Source organism: Equus caballus, chromosome 6 (genome assembly GCF_041296265.1).
Source record: "Equus caballus isolate H_3958 breed thoroughbred chromosome 6, TB-T2T, whole genome shotgun sequence".
In the NCBI taxonomy this organism is placed as follows: Eukaryota; Metazoa; Chordata; class Mammalia; order Perissodactyla; family Equidae; genus Equus; species Equus caballus.
In genome coordinates this window covers 49,103,970-49,124,649 of record NC_091689.1, presented here as the reverse complement: position 1 = coordinate 49,124,649, position 20,680 = coordinate 49,103,970, and the positions used below count along the sequence as shown (strand labels likewise).

The 20,680-nt window shown below is 36.9% G+C and overlaps 1 protein-coding gene across 1 annotated transcript in view; it reads left to right on the top strand.

Annotated features, from left to right (window-relative positions):
• Positions 1 to 17,715, top strand: part of A2M (alpha-2-macroglobulin) — a 36,150-nt gene extending 18,435 nt beyond the window's left edge. Inside the window, exons 18-36 of the mRNA XM_001499123.6 lie at positions 1,133 to 1,253; positions 1,938 to 2,166; positions 2,886 to 3,012; positions 3,355 to 3,476; positions 3,842 to 3,893; positions 6,979 to 7,062; positions 7,339 to 7,515; positions 7,833 to 7,920; positions 8,686 to 8,842; positions 9,118 to 9,192; positions 9,662 to 9,842; positions 11,665 to 11,888; positions 13,288 to 13,503; positions 13,666 to 13,793; positions 14,963 to 15,053; positions 15,624 to 15,692; positions 16,608 to 16,710; positions 17,196 to 17,237; positions 17,573 to 17,715. Coding sequence (XP_001499173.3) covers positions 1,133 to 1,253; positions 1,938 to 2,166; positions 2,886 to 3,012; positions 3,355 to 3,476; positions 3,842 to 3,893; positions 6,979 to 7,062; positions 7,339 to 7,515; positions 7,833 to 7,920; positions 8,686 to 8,842; positions 9,118 to 9,192; positions 9,662 to 9,842; positions 11,665 to 11,888; positions 13,288 to 13,503; positions 13,666 to 13,793; positions 14,963 to 15,053; positions 15,624 to 15,692; positions 16,608 to 16,710; positions 17,196 to 17,237; positions 17,573 to 17,589 — 2,303 coding nt within the window. The 3' untranslated portion in view covers positions 17,590 to 17,715. The remainder of the gene's footprint in view (positions 1 to 1,132; positions 1,254 to 1,937; positions 2,167 to 2,885; positions 3,013 to 3,354; positions 3,477 to 3,841; positions 3,894 to 6,978; positions 7,063 to 7,338; positions 7,516 to 7,832; positions 7,921 to 8,685; positions 8,843 to 9,117; positions 9,193 to 9,661; positions 9,843 to 11,664; positions 11,889 to 13,287; positions 13,504 to 13,665; positions 13,794 to 14,962; positions 15,054 to 15,623; positions 15,693 to 16,607; positions 16,711 to 17,195; positions 17,238 to 17,572) is intronic.
• The last annotated feature ends 2,965 nt before the right edge of the window (positions 17,716 to 20,680 follow it).

Genomic DNA, 20,680 nt, shown 5'->3' with positions numbered 1-20,680 from the left:
AGGCAGATGACGAAAAGTGTTGTAAGAGAGGTGCAGATATGCAGAATGAAAGAAAGGATTGATTCTGATTGAGGAATCAGAAAATCATTCATAAAGAATCTGCCTCCAGTAAGTGGAGATGTATGGGGTGAAAAGGGAAGAGAAATTTTCCAGGCACAGGATTAGTGTAAACAGAAATAAAAGTGTTCACAAATGGTGACTACATTCTTACCAGTCAAGTAGAGAAGCTCTTTACCTTCCCCAAAACATCAGCCAATATTCATGTTGAAATCACACTCATTTTTCAATGCTGTGGCTACTTCTTTGATGAATCAGACCGTAATCAAGTATTCATTTATAGTCTGATATTGTCAAATTGTGGCTGAATATAGGCTGAGTACAAACAAAAGAGTTTGTCAAAAATCAAGGAAAACATTCAGCGAGAAGCAATTGGCTATATGGAATTTTTAGAAAGATTATTCTGTATTTTTTATTATTTACAAATTATATTCTAGACTTCTTTATCAGTAAGATTTATAGTAACCTTGTGTATGTACAAGTGTATATATGCACACATTTTTTTCCAGAGAGCTGGTTGTTAATTGTTTACCAGCACACCATTAACAGAAGGTAAACAGGGTAAAACATCCTAACTCTGATTGTCTGACACATATGGGAATAAACAGCCTTTTTTATCCTTGATCCTTTCATTCTTATAAACTATTTCTCAAAGCCACTGTCATGATGTTTGGGTACTATTTTTCTTTGCTCCCACAGAGGAGCACGTCAAATGGGAACTTTGACTGCTGCCCTCCTCCCACCCCATGTCCTAGCACTCTCCACCCAGCACAAGGCTCAAGAGCCACAGAGGACTCCTTTCTGGTCCACAGACAATCCAAGGTTCTTTCTGGCTCTAGGTCTCTGTGTTCTCTGCTTGTACTTCTCTGCCCTCAGCTCACTCCCAGCTTCTTCCAATACTTCAGAATTCAGCTAAAATATTACTTCCTCAAAGAAGCTTTCCTTTAACACCCAAGCGTCCTCTCCTGGTTCCTGTCTATTTCATCACCCTGCTTCCTTTGTAGCACTTATTACAATCTCTCATAAGCTTTGTCTTTATATTTATTGTGTCTATCTCCTCCCTCACCCACCATAGGCTCAGTTGAATTGAGAGGAAGCCACGAGTTTTTCAGGGAGATACATGTTTCAGAGCCTCCCACAGAGACTGTGAGAAAGTACTTCCCTGAGACCTGGATCTGGGATTTGGTGGTAGTAAAGTAAGTAACTTCCTTTATATACACAATGCAACAAGATAGATTCCTTACAATTTGCAATTCTTAGCTAATTTTTCAATATCCAAGTATTTCTTTTAGATACATTGCTGTTTTCAGGAAAGGTCTAACACAAATACTTCTGTTAAGAAGTCTCACTAAACTAATTGTATCAGAGCTAAGAAATTTTGCCCAAATTTAATTCTAAGATATCCAGAAAATGGGCATAAGGACTAAATGTAACCAAGCACTGCACCGATTAACACCTATAAGAGATTCTTCATTGGTCAATAATCGAGTTAAGCACAGAATCAGTCAGGCTGACTATACACAACGGGAGTGGAATTAAAAATTCTAAACCTGGCCTCAGCAGAACAATATTTTAGAGAGGAAAATTTAAGAACAATCTCAAATTACATATTTAGTTTATAACTATATTATCTATAATAGATTATACTACAACTGAATGTAGATAGGAGATTCTGATATAGACTAGGATTGAAAACAGTCAGAGTTGGAAGAAAATGACTTATATGTTCCCATTTCAAGCGTTGATTATACTCTCCATTATTGGTGTTTCTACTGAGTGCATGCAAGTCATGACCACAGAATCATTTATAGGGATTCTCTTCCTAGAAAGGATATATTTAACTGCTTACTTTTTGTTCTTCACATTGCCATCCTCCGCAGCTCATCAGGTGTGGGTGAAGTAGGAGTAAGAGTCCCTGATACCATCACTGAGTGGAAGGCTGGGGCCCTCTGCCTGTCCAGTGGTGCTGGACTTGGTCTCTCTCCAACTGCCTCCCTCCGAGCCTTCCAGCCCTTCTTTGTGGAGCTCACAATTCCCTACTCTGTGATCCGAGGAGAAGCCTTCACACTCAAGGCCACAGTGTTCAACTACCTCCCCAAACGCATCCGGGTAAGGACCTCTCTTTCTAAAAGTGAGCACAAGGTAACAGTCAACTAAATTAAAAATTGCATTGCTAGGAATACTGACAGACTCCTGTGTACACGTTGGCCTGACCAGAAGAGAAATTCATATGTTATATAACTACAGTTTCTGATATCTCCAAATACCAAATTGCAACTTAAAAAAAGTTTCTGACCCTTATCATAACCCTTTAAAGTTAGGAAGCTCATGTAGCATGCAGATTTCTGACATGAATAACAAAAATCAGTATGCTTATTCTGATGTCTTAGATTCTCCAAGATTTCAACCTCTACATTCTCAAATATTTATTTTCATATATCATTAATTATACTAAACCTTATTTTAAAAGTTATTTATGAGCATCTTACCTCTGCTGAAACCATAACTGTTTGTAAATCTTGTATGCTCTCCTGAAAGAGCTGAAGGAATGGTCAAGATCCCAGGAAAGAAGTGGAGTTCCCACAGGCAACATACCATCATGACTCTTCCTCACTTCTGATCCCACCACATGAAAGAGCAGATTATCCCCAAATACTCAGATTTAGATATCAAGTCCACCTATAAGGTGCTCGGTCTTCATTTATATTATTTCCAGTATGAGGCAACATGAAATCTAACCCGTCCCCCACTATGCTTTATTTTGAGGCTTCTCCCTTTGGTTCCTTCTCCCTCTGATCTGTCTCTTTGTCTCATGTATGTGATTTCAGGTCAGTGTGAATCTGGAGGAGTCTCCTGCATTTCTAGCTGTCCCAGGAGAGAAGGAACAAGGGTCTCACTGCATCTCTGGGAATGGCCGACAAACTGTGTCCTGGGCAGTAACTCCAAAGTCATTAGGTGAGGGACAGTCTCCTGAAGACAATTCTCTACTCAAGGATTGTATTTATCTCTGGGATCCTTATGTCCAGTGCTGCTTCCCTCAGGCAAAGACCCTCCAGATAGTAGGATTTTTTTTCTTTGTCTTTCATTCTACGATGTCTAGAATATCCCACTTCCCTCACTTCCATCTCCACCTTGGAGTCTCAGGATCATTAGCCTTTAGTGCTGCTTCTATTTCTGCTCCTGTGTTTTTATAGAACAGAAAAAGGTTACAAAGCATTGAACATTTATAAATCTTGGGGTTTGGAGGCATGGAGGAAGAGAGAGATGTTGCTCACCTCTGTTGGCCCCTTTTTTCAGGGAATGTGAATTTCACCGTGAGTGCAGAGGCACTGGAGTCTCAAGAGCTGTGTGGGACTGAGGTGGCTGTGGTCCCTGAATATGGAAAGAAAGACACAATCATCAAGCCTCTGTTGGTTGAAGTAAGTCAGTCTGCCCATTTGATAGATCACAATGTGTCAAGAAAAGCAATGGCGAATCTAGTTAGGGTTCCAACTTTTAGATAAGAAAGGATAAGTAATATACAACCATGAGATATTTCACGATATTATTGTTCTCTCTCTCTTTCTCTCTCTCTCTATATGTATATATATTCCCCTAACTTTCTTATCTATCAATCTGTCTCCTTCATATTGCTTATACTTATGGAATTTATTTGTGTAATACATTAGAAATTCAGTTCCCATTCTTTTCTTCACTGTCAGAAATTTGTGGTTCCCCTATCAACACATAAGTCTTAAAAGTCAGTCCATTCTCACCTTTAATTTTTCTTTCTTTCCACCTAAAGCCTGAAGGGCTAGAGAAGGAAGCAACATTCAACTCCTTGCTTTGTCCGTCAGGTAAGAGTCAGCCATCATAATTAAAGTTTGTATAATTAAAGTTTGTATAACATTTGAAGTTCAAAGAATTTTGTATAGTATTCCTACACTTTCCCTATGAAGTAAGTAAGACCCAAAGAATCCTCAGCCCATTTGACAAATGAAGAAACTTGTCTGAGAGAGGCCAAATAATTTGATCGTGAGAATATCCCTAGCTCAGCATTCTGAGTCTTTATCTCTTATAACATCTGCACAAATACCAAAATGTCTTTCTGACCAGTATATGATGTGGTCACAGGTAGAAAGTGGATAGAATAAAAATGAATATTGCCAAAGGGATATTTTCTTGAATATTGTTATACAACATAGGGGTTGCTAAATTCAGGTCACTCCAACACTGAGTTTTGCACGGGCAGCAACATTTGATAATGAGACCATGCTATTTCCTGAAGAGAGAGTTAGCCTTTAAAATTCCTGTCATACCAATATTTGTTTGATGCCAATCTTGTACCTAATCCCCTCTCAGTCATTTGATAAGGGACTAAAGAAGTTTACAGTAAAAGATATAACTTTATTTTGGTGGAGAATTTTCTAGTCTAAACAAAAACATTTATAGAAATTTAGTACACTAAGAAACTTGTCAGCATAATGTGTTCTCATCTCAAACCAGTGTTGAATCAACATCACAGTATGTTCCTTTCCTCTCTCTGTCTACTTACTAATTTCTATTTACTATGTTTTTTATATTGTAAAGACATAAAATATGTAGAATGTGTTCTAAAAAAATAATTACCTGGTTGTTTAGTCTTATTTCTACATTTAAATGAATTGGCTCTTACCACCAAATCCTTTTATCAGGGCTTCTCCTCCTTTTCTGAGTTCTTATTTTGACTTAGCTCTTCTGCATCTAGGGCTAATCATCAAGTAGTATTATTAAAATTAATTTTAATTACCTATATAATACAAAAATACATTCTCCTTTATAGAACAAAGCAGAGCCTCATATTAAAGGATAATGTCACCCGTTTGCAATGTTCTTCAATACTTTAATGATCATCCATGTACCTTTAGAAATAATATGTGTAGATGAATTTGTTTGTGTAGGTGTGATTTACATAAATGGTATGAGTTTCATTCTATAACTTTCTGGTTTTTTTTTTTTTTTTTACTCAGCAATCTGCCTTAGAAGTCTATCCATGTTAAATTATACATCTAGATAATTACTTTTAATTCCATACTGTCAATATATCACAGTTCTGCTTCGTTTGGTTTTTTTTTTAAAGATTTTATTTTTCCTTTATCTCCCCAAAACCCCCTGGTACATAGTTGTATATTTTTAGTTGTGGGTCCTTCTAGTTGTGGCATGTGGGACACTGCTTCAGCATGGCCTAATGAGCAGTGCCATGATCATGCCCAGGATTTGAACCGGCGAAACCCTGGGCCGCCAAAGCGGAGCATGTGAACTTAACCACTCAGCCACAGGGCCGGCCCCTCTGCTTGGTTTTTTACCCATTCCCAAATTGATTTTTCCAACTATTTGCCAGTATAAATAAATAAATAGGTAAAAATCATCCTTGTGTACATAGGCAAGTATATCTAAGGTAGATACCGAAATGTGAAATTCCTGATTAGGAGGCAGTGTGTATATTCTTAGTTTTAACAGAACTGAAAAAAAAAATCCCTCTCTTTATTACCCAAATATGTTTATATTTCCTCCAGTTTATACTTCCCTACAGGATCACCATAATCTGTTTCCATCAAAATTTTTAGCTTTCACCAAAAATTTGGATGAAAAAATACATTGTTGTTGTTTTAATTTATACTTCTCTAAGTAAAAGTGGAGTTAAGCGTATTTTTGCATATTTATGAATTGCCATCATATCCTTTGACCATTCATGTCAGAGTAGTTTGTTTTTTTCTGATTCAGCTATATGGCCCTGATTCTTTATATATTGAATATGTTGCAAATATTTTCTTTCACTTGGTAATTTAGCTTTACTTATGGCATCTGGTTTTTTACAAAAGTTTTTTCTTGGATGGTAAGAGAGCTTTTATGGATATACAAGTAATACATACATAATTAATATAACCATGTCTATATTTAATATATAATTACACTATGCATTTACACACATAATTAAATTTAAATTTTATTATGTAATTGTATGATTAATATAATTACTAATACATACATAATTAATGTATACAATTTGATAAGTATACACCCATGAAACCATCACCACAATCTATACCATAAACCTATCCATCACCTCCAAGTGTTTCTTTCCATTCTCTTATTCATTATTATATTTTTGTGTGTGATAAGAACCCACAATACAAGTTCTATCCTATTAGCGAATTTTTAAGTGTACAATATAGTTTAGGCACTATGCTGTATAGTAGATCTCTAGCACTTATTGATCTTGCATAGCTGAAACATTGTACCTTAGGCAAAAAGTTTTAATGTTAGCCTTATCAGGAACGGATGCAGTATGAGAATAAATACTACAGTAATTCACCAATATTAAAATGGCAGTAGATGTATACTTAGCAGCAATTATTTTATTTTTAATGCGTCAAATATGGTTCATCTTCACCCCCTCCCTCATGTCTAGAGCTTCCATAAAAATACTATCTTCGTATCTGGTGAAATTTGACAGAAGTAAGGACATAGCATTATTTTGGAATTCAGGAACTTTCTGGAGATTTTTTTTGTGCTTACGTATTTTTTTTTTCATACAACCATCGAATGAGGAGTTGAGGATGGACAGTAAATAGATAATCTTGTGAGAACTATCTTGTGTTGGCCATAAGATGACTACAACAGAATCACAACATCATCGGCACTCGTTGATTTGTAGCCTTCTTTTTGAATGCAACTCTATATATGGGAGGAAAAGATGGTTGGGGAAGGAGAAGTTCTGGAAATCTTAGAATCCCATTCATTCATTTTCAAGATAGAAAAAACTAGAATATTTTAAAAAGGACAAGTTTTCTGAAGAAGTTTAGGTGTAAGGCTTAGTTTTAGCTTCTGGATCTTGGAGCTCTTCAGAAATACATATAGCAGAAATAAATTTCATTATGACTGATTTCTTTCTTTCTCTAGATGCTGAGGTGTCTGATCAATTATCTCTGAAGCTGCCGCCAAATGTAGTAGAAGAATCTGCCCGAGCCTCCTTCTCAGTTTTGGGTGAAGCTCCAGCCCCTAGTGGACTAGTCTACTCTATTGACAGTTTCTACTCTATTCCTTTTCCATAAATACTCAACAAATTTAATTTTAACTTCTTTTTTCTCTCCTTCTTCGGGTTTGTTTATTGCTTCCAATCATACTTTTGTCCCTGGAAGACTTACCCTTCCTAAAAAGTCCTCATTTCTTTAACTCAGATAAAGTATTCATTTCTTCTTAATAATTCTGATAGGTTATACTGTCTAAGCTTTATGACTTCCCATCTCTCCCATTCCCTAGGAGACATATTAGGCTCTGCCATGAGAGACACACAAAATCTCCTCAAAATGCCCTATGGCTGTGGAGAACAGAATATGGTCCTCTTTGCTCCTAATATCTATGTTCTGGATTATCTAAATGAAACACAGCAGCTGACTCCAGAGGCCAGATCCAAGGCCATTGGCTACCTCAACACTGGTGAGTGACTTATGAGTGAGTGAAAACTTCACAACGTTATTTAACTGAATTTCCTGGTAGGCTTGAGTTATTTATCAATACTATGATATATTAGCTTATCATACTATGATAATTACTATGATAAGAATACTATGACAATTAATTTCATGGTAACTATCCAGTGTCCAACCTCTAATAAAATGTTTAGAACTCAGAACCTTCTAACAAATGACAACAAAATTTAGGAAATATTACAAGGGAGACCAAAGCATTTTAGTAACTTCTCTGTCCCCAGCATGTACAATCTGTCATGTTGTTTCATTAACCTTCTATTTCAGGTTATCAGACACAGCTGAACTACAAGCACCATGATGGCTCCTACAGCACCTTTGGGGAGCGACGTGGCAGAAGTGAGGGCAATACCTGGTAAGGGAAAGGCAGTTTTTCAAGCTTCTATTTTTGTGCCAACTCTCTTACATATATTATCAAAATTATATTCACAGTAACTCTATCATATATGTATTATTAAACTAATAGATGGTTATACTAGATAAATACACCAAGACTAGCAAAGTAACAAGCAGCAAAGCTGAGATTCAAATACACATATGTCAGATTTGTCCCCAAAATTCATAATAAGGTTTTTTCTAAAATAGCTCCCATAACCATCAGTTTTTTAATGATATGGCCAGTGAACATATCATGTAACTTCTAGATAAACCATGTTATCTTCAGCTTAGCTTATGTTTTTTAGATTATACTCAACCCGACTGAGAATAAATTCACTAACAGGAGGAAAGAAATGAGAAGGACCCAGTGATATGAAATATTGTTTTAAAATCCCTAAGGCAAAACAATGTTAGAAGAAGTTATTGCATGTAAGACCTGAGAACATTCTGCCATCTACAGAAGGAAATTTCTAAAGGAAAGAAAGATTTAAAGCCTTATTCACATAAGGAAAAATAAGTACCATTAGAAATACTTAGACTGTCTGTAGCAAAGAGAAGGGGAGTCAGCACTAAATCTAGCAGATTCATCAAGTAGTCTAAAAAAGATGAGAGCTCTAAGTACATAAGAATTCCTATTAGATGACTCACATCAATGTAAGAAGTGTCATATGAAGCCTGTTGCTGTGAAGTGGTTATAAAACTATTGTAACAATGTAAATATCACCACTTCCTCCCCACTCAGGCTCACAGCCTTTGTACTGAAGACTTTTGCAAAGGCTCGAACCTATATCTTCATCGATGAAGCACACATTACCGAAGCCCTCACTTGGCTCTCCCACAAGCAGAAGGACAATGGCTGTTTCAGGAGCTCTGGATCACTGCTCAACAATGCCATTAAGGTGAAGTGTTCTCGGAGCTAGTTTTGATTTGTCCATTACGATGTGTACAAGAATGAGGAAGGAAATAGCAATGTAGGAAATCCTTAGAAAAGATATCAGAAGAAAATAAAACCTAGATAGCACCAGGAAAAAAGGGATGGAACTTAGACTGAATGTGATACTTTGCCCCCATCGAGAAGAACATGGGTGAAGGGAAATCCTGTGACATAGTGGAAAACAAAGAGCTGAATTCTCAGTTTAATTACTCAAATCTCTCTCACTCATCATATTTATAGGGTGGAGTACAAGACGAAGTGACCCTGTCTGCCTATATCACCATTTCCCTTCTGGAGATTCCTCTCGCAGCCACTGTAGGTACCTTTTCCTTCCTCTGATGAAGCCTAGTTTGGGATGCGATGAAACTGCCAGCCTGCTGTCTGAAATATCACCCCACCAAAAGCCAAGTGTCAGCTTTCCTCCTATGCAATGTCAGTGCTTCCCAGATCAATAGAGAATTTGGTCAATTTACTAAAAAAGATTTGTACTTTCCCAGGGATACTTCTAGGCTATTTCTCCCCTAACAATTCCCCACCAACACACACACACACACACAAACATACGCACAAAATGAATTCTAAAGATATAGCATATATTCCTGCCTTATGGATGTGAGAATAACAGATGAAAAATACTACCCACTCTATCCAGAAGAATAGGAACAGATGGACAAATGCATGTGAAAAACCTCTTTACCTCCTGTGCTATGATCCATGTGTTTACCTGGGAATGCTAGCCTCCTTGTTCACATCACTCAGTTCCCTTCTTGTTCTCCCTTCACAGCACCCTGTTGTCCGCAATGCGCTGTTCTGCCTGGAGTCTGCCTGGAAGTCAGCAAAGGAAGGACCCCATGGAAGCCACGTCTACACCAAGGCACTGTTGGCCTATGCTTTTGCCCTGGCAGGTAACCAGGACAAGAGGAGAGAAGTACTCGAGTCACTTACTGAGGAAGCTGTGAAGGAAGGTAAGAGCACACCTGAGATCTTTCTCCCATTGCACATTCTCTGTATCAAGAACTACACTGCAAAAGCCTCCTATGCCTACCTCCTGTGATCCCTTTCCCCTCTTTTCTTTTGTCTATATCATTATAGAATCTAGGGTTTCTTAATCAAGCCACAAATCAAAAGATAAGAGGTAGTACACTGTGGTTGTGAGAAGCTCAGCCTCTGGAGACTAGCTCCAAAAGAGATTACCTGTGTGACCTTGGGCAAGTCACTTAACTTGTCTGTGTTTCAGTTTCTTCATCAGTAAAATGGGGATAACATTAAGGTTGCTGTCAGTGTCAAATGAGTTAATACATGTAAAGCACTTAATAGAGTCTATGGCACATAGTAAGTGCTGTAAAAGTACTAGTTAGTATGATGAAGATATCAGTTGTTAATACATACCCAACCCTGACCTGATGAACCATATCATCTTAAACATAAGAGAGGATTGAAGAAAGTAACCCCATGAATAAAGTCTGGTATTTTATGCTCATTTCACAAGACTGATAATATTGATAAATCTATTTATATTCACATAATACTTCTGTGTATACCATGGTCTATATGAGGGGTCAAAGAAATAGAAAATAAAATGCAAATGATAATAAGATAGCCTATAAAAAATATTCTACTTTTCTCCCTTGACAGTGCCATTAAGTGTTTATTTTTAAATTGTTTTGGGAAATATTTCAGATATAGGCAAAAAGCCGTAAAGAATCGTTAGCAAACATCTTTATACTCCCAGCTTAAAAAACAAAATATTCCAATTCCAGAAAAATGCCCTGTGCACCACTCCCACCCCCAAAGGTAATTGTTATCCTGAATTTGTCATACAATTTCCATAGATTTCTTTATGTTTTTACTGTATCTTGAAATAATATTCAGAATTTTTACATGTTTTTCATCTAAGCAGTATCACACTTTTGAGTATTTCCGCCTCTTGTTTTCTTATCTGTTTCCTTGTTTGATTTGGGGGGTTTAAGTTAAACACTATCCTAATAGGAATTCCCTCTATGGGTGCCTGCAGCTGTAGTTCATTAATTTTCACTGCTGCATAATATATTACAATATATAAATAGGTTATAATTTATATGGAAAGTCTCTCCTCATGGCTCTTTTCTTGTTCCTTGTTTGTTGCTATTATAAACCATGCTGCAATGAATACTCATATCCATGTCTTCTTATGCATGTGTGTGAGTTTCTCTAAGTTATACTTAGAGAAGAGTCATTGCTGATAAGTAGGCTAAGCATATCTTTTCCTTTGCTGGAAATTGCTAACTTGCTCTCCAAGAGTAGTTTACTTCCCACAGCAGTGTGAATCAGTTCCCATTTTTTCTCCCACTTGTCAGCTTTTGGTAATTTTAAGGATTACTGTATTTTTTTCCCCAATCTAATGAGTGTGAACTCCATTATCTCACATGATCTGTGATCCTCACAAGAAACCGCTAAGGACAGGCTTTACAGAAAATTTAACAAACCCCAGATAGGGTCTGGATAACATTAGAAATAGGAAATTACCAAACCAGTGGGAGAACTTGCTCCACTATTTCTCCCAGCAGCCCAACAATAGCCACCATTTGAAAACTTGGATGGCTATGGACTTCTGACTCCAGCAATATCGTCTGCTTTAGCCTGGCTGAAACAAACCAAGTTCAGATGTACATAGAGGGAAAAGCATCTAGATAAGGTTCAAGAGAATATAATGGGAATGCGACCCGACTTTAGCTCTGGATTGGGTACTTTCACCTTAAATTAAAGGTGTATATGTAGTCACTTATAAATCTCTTTTCTCACCCCCAGATAATTCTGTCCACTGGACACGACCTCAGAAACCCAAGGCACCAGTGGAACATTTTCACCAACCCCGTGCTCCCTCAGCTGAGGTGGAGATGACATCCTATGTGCTCCTCGCTTACCTCACGGCCCACCACACCCCAACCTCAGAGGACCTGACTTCTGCAACACACATTGTGAAGTGGATCACAAAGCAACAGAATTCCCAAGGGGGATTCTCCTCCACCCAGGTCTGTGGTTTGCCAGAACCTTTTACTTCACCTTTAGGTAGCAAAAGGTTTGAATGAAATATAAACATCCAAGAAAAAAATGCAGATGAGAATAATGTGAAATGAGGAAAATATTATTAATATTTGGGGATAGTGATAAATAAGGGAAGATGAAAGCAAAGAGGGCTAAAAAGAAAATGTCTAGAATTCTCAGACCCGTCCCGCATTATTATCACAGTCTCCTCTTTTCAATAACCCTACCTCACTAAAGCAATAGGGGGGTGCCAGGGCCCTATCCTCAGTGGCCACAGCAGAATGAATGAAAAGATCTACCATTTTTCTGGAAATTCTAAGTTGCTTTCAAACTGTTCCCGGCATGCTACTCAAAACCCAATAATCTCTCCTTGCAAATTTCTCCCTTCTTAGATTCCCTTTAACTGGTTTCTTTTAAATCTGACACATTTCATGCTTCTTCTCTCTACCTGTTAACACAAAAACACTTGTTCATCAGGAGCATAAAGAAGTATTTTTATTGTTCCAAACTCCTGAGCCTAACTATATAATCTTATATCTAAAAATTCATCAATATGTACATAGCAGGAAGTTCCATCTTCAGAGAATTTAGATGTTAGCCTATACATCCTAAAAAAGAAAAAGAATGTGACAAAATGATATCCCATCCTTTTTCCATTGTGTTTAATGTTTTATTTTTCCTTATGAATGGAAAAAAACTGAATAATTTTGTTAAAACAGTTATCATTCATTTCTAAGAAATATTTATTACTTAAATGATGTCCTCCAGATTCAGCACTGATGAGAACTGAAATATGACATATAGGGGAAATCCAAACTTCCAATAAAAAAGGGAAGGCCAAATTAAAGTGTCAATAATCAAGAAGACAATTATAATTATTCATCATTTATTTCCTTTGGAGAAACTGAAGCACAACCCTAATCATGTTGGCAAAGGATGTTGGGTTTTCTCAGGCACTGACCTCGGCAGCACAGGAGAGTTTAGTTTGGGGTGAGAGTCTGACTGAACTTGGTTGGGTGGTGGCAGATATGACCACAGTTGTCAAGTAAGACATCATAGGTAAATAGCTAATGCCAATAAATGATTCCCATTCATATATATTTTCCACATTCCATATCCCACATATATTTATAGAAAGAAAAGGATCACTTTTCTGAGAAATAAAATAAACTCTAGGGCATATAGTCCAAAGCAGATATGTGAATGCTATGCTTCTGTCATCTATCTAAAGATTATAATCAATCTTGAAATCAGAACTCCAATATTTAAGTAGTGAAGGAAACAGGAAATAGGAAATCAAAGTCCTTTTTGCGGCAGCTAACATGAGCCTTTGGGCCCTCAAAGCGTTATCATACCTGAGCAGGTTCTCTCACTTGTCTCTTTCAGGACACAGTTGTGGCTCTCCATGCTTTGTCCAAATATGGAGCAGCCACTTTCACCAGGACTGGGATGTCTGCAGAAGTGACCATCGAATCTTCAAAATTTTCCAAAAAATTCCAAGTGGACAACAAAAACCGCCTGTTACTACAGCAAATTTCATTGCCAAAGGTGCCTGAAGAATATAGCATGAGAGTGACAGGAAAAGGTTGTGTCTACCTCCAGGTGAGACTTGGGGCAGATGAAGCTAGGGGGTCCACAATAACCATTCACGCTGAAAAGTCCTCATTCAGCAAATGATGGGACAAGTCAGAGAAAGAGTTGAGGAAGTTAAGGGGAATCCTGGGGAAGGAAGAAACACAGATTTTTGTCTTTGATGTTCCACAGACGTCGTTCAAATACAATATTCTCCCAGAAAAGGAAAAGTTTCCATTTGCTTTGGAGGTGCAGACTTTGCCCCAAACTTGCGAAGGATCCAAAGCCCACACCAGCTTCCAGATCACACTGAACGTCAGGTAAGACATTCTGACTGTACCACCTAATTCCAGCATAGCAACCAATCTTATTACTGGAATTCCTCATTAAGCAGAGCAATATGACAATAAATGTTTGTGCTACATTTTAGTGAAAAAGCAATGTGTTCTCACGATACAAAATTTCTCACTGATGGGGTTTACATTGTACATCTTCTGCCTCCAGGATCTATTATTGTCGAACCTCATTATTTAAAGGTCATTAATGTCCCTCAATAATAACTAAAGAAAGAAAATTATCCCTTGCCTCTGACCTGAATTTCTCATTTCATTCTAATGCAATTATTATCCTAATTTCATTCCAATGTAATGAAATCGTAAATTATTCTCCTTATATCCAGAATAGAGATGGAGAATTCTTGAAAAGCATGAACATAAGTAGTGACTCTCTCATTAGAATTCCTACTGGCAATAATCAAATATCAGATTATGTACAAAATAATCAACTTGGAGAAAAATACATATATGTGTAGCAAAATTCAAATAGCTACAGGGCTTACCAAAAAAATGTATCTGTCCACAAGAGTATTACGACCAGGTTGGGGACACTATTCAAGAGAAAAGTTAAGATATAGTATATGTAACAAATAACTGACATAGATTAGAGATCTCAAGCCTAGCTATGCATCACTTGTAGAGTTTTCTTTTTTTTTTCTTTTTCCTTTGAGGAGGATTAGCCCTGAGGTAACTGCCACCAAACCTCCTCTTTTCGCTGAGGGAGACTGGCCCTGAGCTAACATCCATGCTCATCCTCCTCTACTTTTTATATGTGGGACGCCTGCCACAGCATGGTGTGCCAAGCTGTGCCATGTCCGCACCCGGCATCCGAACTGTCAAAACGCCGGGCCGCAGAGAAGCAGAACATGCGAACTTAATGCTGCGACACGAGGCTGGCCCCCTGTAGAGCTTTCTTAGAGTCCACACACGTGAAGTCCTGATTCATCATGTCTAGAGCAGGCCTGGTCTCCAGGGCTTTAACAGGCTCCCTGAAGATCCTAGTGCACAGCCAGTTTTCTGAACCACCTGAGCAGAATATTTTAGGAAGATTCCTATGTACCTTTCAGGGCTGTTAAGTGCTTACTGTGGACATAGAAAAAGAGAGTATTTAGTGACACAGAAAACCCTGCTTCTTTTCTTCCCTGGATCTTCAGTTACACTGGAAGTCGCCCCGCCTCCAACATGGCGATTGCTGATGTGAAGATGGTATCCGGCTTCGTTCCACTAAAACCAACAGTGAAAACGGTAGGTTTATTATAAGCCCTGGAGTCTCTATTTTATTTACTGTTTTTTATATCTCAAGACTAAGACAACATTAATATTAAAATACTATTAAATAAGCCTATATGAAAGACTTATACTTTCTCCAAACTCAGAAATATAATTCAGCATGTTTGTATGAGTGCATAACACTCTGCTGGGAGCCACACCTACTAGGAAAAAGAAATTCCTGCTTTCCTGGAGCTCAGAATCTTGTTAAGAAGATAAAGCATATGCATATGAACCAGTGAAAAAAATATGAAAATGACAACTTGACATAACGATAAGTATTACAGAAGTTTAAAGAAAAATGAGATCGCTATAAATTAGAGCAAGCAAAAAAATTAAAAACAACAACAACAAAAAAGCACCTCCTTCATTTCAATTATCTTTCATTTCTAATTTTACCTCACCTTTTACCTTTGTCTTTACTGACAAAAGGCATTGGAAGAAATTTTACCCTCAGGCTTAAGTTCGTAATAAAAATTCTTTTCTCTGGGTTCCCCAGGAGTTTCATATGTTTATTAACATTAGCGATGTTTTAATTTTCTTCAGCTTGAAAGCTCTAATCATGTGACCAGAACAGAAGTCAGCAACAACCATGTTTTGATTTACCTTGATGAGGTGAGAGCCCTGCCACTCTAGTTGTAAAAAATATAGATAATAATCCCTCTCAGGGAGCTGTCTGGGAATAGAATGAAAAGATTTTTGAGATATCACCTCCATACTAAAAATATGAGAATTCTAACGTTAACTACAGTATAACATTCTCCTCTTCTTCTTTATTTATATTTCACCTGGGACTATGGAAAGAAATGGCTTACTGTAATATTTGGATATGAATATCTCCAGGACCCCATAAGCAAGAAATTCTCCACAAAATGTGTTTATTATGTCCATAAGTTACTTGGAAGATATTGAGTAATGTAATGTAATGAACATATTGACTAATCCTCTGGGAGTAGTCAATTATTATATCAATATCACATCGACAATATAAAAGGGGAAAATACTATCAATTTCAGCAAGGACTTGAACCATAAAATAATAAGATCAGTCCACTAATAAACCAATCTCATTTTATAGCTATGTGTTATAGCATGGTTTATTCATTCACATATTGATGGATATTATAGTTTACAAATTTTACAAAACTTAAATAAGGCTGCAATGATCAACCTTCTGTATTCCTTTTTTGAGTCGACACATGTATTTCTACAAGATAGAGAAGTGAAACTGTACCAAATCTCTGGATATTTAAAAATAAACATAGCTATTCAACCAATAAGAATCATATATCATTCACCCCCTGTGGAGAGAGCCATATACTAGCATTAATGGGGTATATGAATGGTTTTAGTTTTTTGAAGAAATAATTTGGGAAAGTTTTCATCTACTCCGGGAGTTTTCCACATAATTTAAGGACCTGTTTGTGAATAAAAAGTTGTTCTACCCAAAAACAGATGAATACTTAAATTCATTCAAAGAATAGAGAAGAAAGCTCCCTGAAAGGTCATTTAATTCTCTTTTGTTTTCTAGGTGACAAATCAGACACTAAGCTTGTCCTTCACAGTTGTACAGGATATCCCAGTAAGAGATCTGAAACCAGCCATAGTGAAAGTCTATGATTACTATGAGACAGGTGAGTATGAGCAACTTTCACTTAGAAATTAAATTCCTGATCACAGATATTTAGATCTGAGAAATGTGTTGAGGCAATTTATTACGTTAATGACTCATCACTTTATTTTTGTCTCCACCAATCTGATTCTTCTCTCTTTGTCTTTGTACATACATTGTAGAAACTACCTATAGTAAAACTATGTCAACTACTAATATAAAACAACCATAAGATATTTATTTCCCTTTTCTTGAGATAAATCAACTATAGGATGATATGAGATTTAAATAAGTATTACATCTGAACTGTCCTTCAGGAGTTTAGAGTAAAGAGAAACATACAATGTATTTGAAAAGTTAACAACATAAGACAGCAAGCCATGCATCAAATGAATGATGCTGATGCTTCTATACAATTCTTCCCCCAATAAAGATTCTTTCACTGACCTGTATCCCACATATGTTTACTTTCCATCACTTCACCTAATGATTTTTGTTTTTATTCAGATGAGTTTGCAATTGCTGAGTACAATGCTCCTTGCGGCAAAGGTAAGCAATTGACACTCCTTCCAAATGCAATCAGAACCCCTCTGACTTGTCCCTCAAATCTCCTCCATAAAATTTCAGCTAAATATTTTTCATAGACATCATATTGCTCACAGCGCAATTTATAAAAAAATGGATTTATTGGGAGGGGGCCACTGACAGTCAAACCTCAGATAGTTCATAGGATTGCTTATTGGATAATTACAAAAATGGATCTCATTCTCCACTATGCTAATTAGGTTTCCTTAGCATTATGTTACCCAAATCTAAGGGAAGGAATATTCCACTGCTCAGAGCTCCAAGTCCATCTTGATTTTCTATTCTTTCCACTGTCACAGATCTTGGAAATGCTTGAAAACCAGGTGAAAGAAAACTGCTTTGCTGGAGTCCCTGTTCCACAGATTCAGGTCTCTGTGGAAGAAAAGGGGTTTTGTATCTCTGAGGACTTGATGAATAAACTTTTTTTCCTGGTCAATATCTATCACTGTTTCCTCATTCATTCAATAAAGATTTATTACATTTCCGTATGATTCCTAACAGACTCCCAAGATAAACGTTCAAAGTAATAAAGAGCTGAGGGACTTCAGAAAATGAAAAATATTACAGTGAAGTTGGCCTGAATAGATTTTGTGTAGGGATTGCAGGAGAAGAAGAAAGTATTGGATTACATATTAGGAGGGTGTAAAGTGTGTTTGGTTATGAGAATACCCTAAGAAAAAGCCAAAGAGTGGATTTTATGAGAAAATAAAAGGCTGATTTGGCTAGAAAGCACTTTCCACATTAAAGGGAAGTAATGAAATCCAAAGTTGGATAGATTACATTGATAGATAGCATAATTAATTGAGACTTGACCTGAATTGGGAGTTATGTGTCTTCAGTTTGAACTACATCTGCCATTGACTGATACAAATGATCAGTCAGTCAACCTTGGGTCTCAGATTCAATAAAGGATGACAGATTGAAAACGTTGAAGAGGTTATACACGTAGAAGCAAGTTTTCTTAAAAGAAAGAATATATAGGACTCAAAGCCCAAATAGGAGAGTTATATTGGGGGATCGTTTTCCTGGAACTTGAGCCAGTATAATAGATAGATACAAACTCAAGGAGGTATTCAGATTCAGGAAGTCAGAGCTCTCACAATATCTAGTCTCTATGTTTTCTTTGTGGTAAGTACTGAAATCATCTATTATATAAATAGAGGGGCAGGAGCTTCAGAGTTTGTAGAGAAGATCTCTGGAGTCCTCAGAGTCCTAGGCTTCATTTGCTTTAATTTGACAGAAGCCTGGATGGTATAAACTAAAAACTCTAAAGGACTTTGAAGTTTAAACATCCTTAGCTCTGTTTCCAGGCTAGGCAAAAATAAAAGATAAAAGCTATCACTTTTGTGCCAAGTTCACTCTAAGCACCTCACAAGTATTAACATATCAAACCTATGAAATAGGTACTATTGTAACAGAGCAGAGACCAATGTAACTTGCCCAAAGTTACTCAGCTAGTAAAAGGGAGAACCAGAATCCAATACCAAGAAGTCTGGCTTCCAAGTCCATGCTCATAACCTCAAACCATGCTGCCTCTCCAACTCACTTCAGACAAGAAGGCCAGGAGAAAACATGTCTCAGCTGAATAAATGTTATAATTAGTATCAATTAAGCACCAAGCCAGGGTATGGAATATAAAAGAAATTAGGGATATAGCTAAAGGAAACAAGCCAGCAGAATTATAATAAATTTTACCACTTAGTTCGAGTCCCTTCTTCTTACCACAAAAAAGAAATGGTAGTCATGTGATGTGATGGTGTGTTAACTAATGCTGTGGTGGTAATCGTTTTGCAATATATAAGGGTATCAAATCAACATGTACACCTTAAATTTATACAATATGTTAATTATATCTCAGTAAAGCTGTGGGGAAAAAAACAAAGGGACAGTCTACAAAATAACTGACCTGTAATTTTTTAAAAGCAATGTCATGATAAATAAAGTCGGAAGAACTGTTTCAGACTGAAGGTGAGTAAAAAAGCATGATGATGAAATACAATGTGTGATTTTGGATTAAGCTTTGGTTTGGGCCAGGGGAAAGGTAGAAAGAGGGAGACCGGGATTGTCATTAAATTATTGAAACGATTGATGAGAAGTGAGTATGAGCTATATAGTAGATAATAATATTGCATCAATGTTAAATTTTCTGAATTTGGTATCTGTATTGTGGCTATCTAACAGACTGTTCTTGTTCTTAGGAAATATAAGCTGATGCATTTATGGCTAAAGGGGCATGATATCTGCAACTTTTAAATAGTTCGGGAAAAGCAAATGTGGCAAAATGTTAATAATTAGTGGATCTTGGTGAAGTGCATTCAAAAGACTTTGTACTATTCTGCAACTCTTCTGTACATTTGAAATTATTAAATGATGTCTTAACATCCCCCCAAAATCAACGTAATCCACCATATTAATAGAGTGAAGGGGAAAAGACATGTGATCATCCCAGTAATTGCAGAAAAACTATTCAACAAAATCCAACACCCTTACATGATAAAAACACTCAATAAACTAGGAATAGAAAGGAAACTTCCTCAACATGATAAAGGATATATTTGAAAACCCACAGCTAACATTACACTCAATGGTGGAAAACTAAAATCTTTATTGTAAAGATCAGGAACAAGACAAGAATGTCCACTTTTGCCACTTCTATTCAACATACTACTAGAAGTTGTAGCCAGAACACTTAGGTTAAGAAAAAGAAATAAAAGGCACCTCGCTTGAAAAGGAAGAAGTGAAACTACCTCTATTTGTAGATGACACCATATGTAGAAAACCCTAAATAATCCACACCAACAAAAAAAAGGTTAGATATAATAAGCAAATTCAGCAAGTTGCAGGATACAAAATCAATACATAAAATCAGTTGTATTTCTATACACAAGCAACAATCTGAAAAGTAGTTAAGAAAATAATTTAATTTACAATAATATCAAAAAGAAGAAAATGCTTAGGATTAAATTTCACCAAGAAAGTGCAAGACTTGTACTCTGAAAACTACAAACATTGCTGGAAGAAATTAAAGAAGACCTAAATAAAAAGATTCTCAGGCTCATGGATTGAAAGGCTTAATATTGGTAAGACGACAAAGTAATTTATACACCAATTCATTGAAATTCCTATCAAAATTTCCACAATTTTTTTTTTAAGATTGGCATCTGAGCTAACATCTGTTGCCAATCATCTTTTTTTTTTTTCCTTCTTCTTCTCCCCAAAGCCCCCCAGTACATAGCTGTATATTCTACTGTGAGTGCCTCTGGTTGTGGCATGTGGGACACCACCTCAGCATGGTCTGATGAGAGGTGCCATGTCCGTACCCAGGATTGAAACCAGTGAAACCCTGGGCCGCCTGAAGCGGAGTGCACGAACTCAACCACTTGGCCACGGGGCTGGCCCCTCAACAG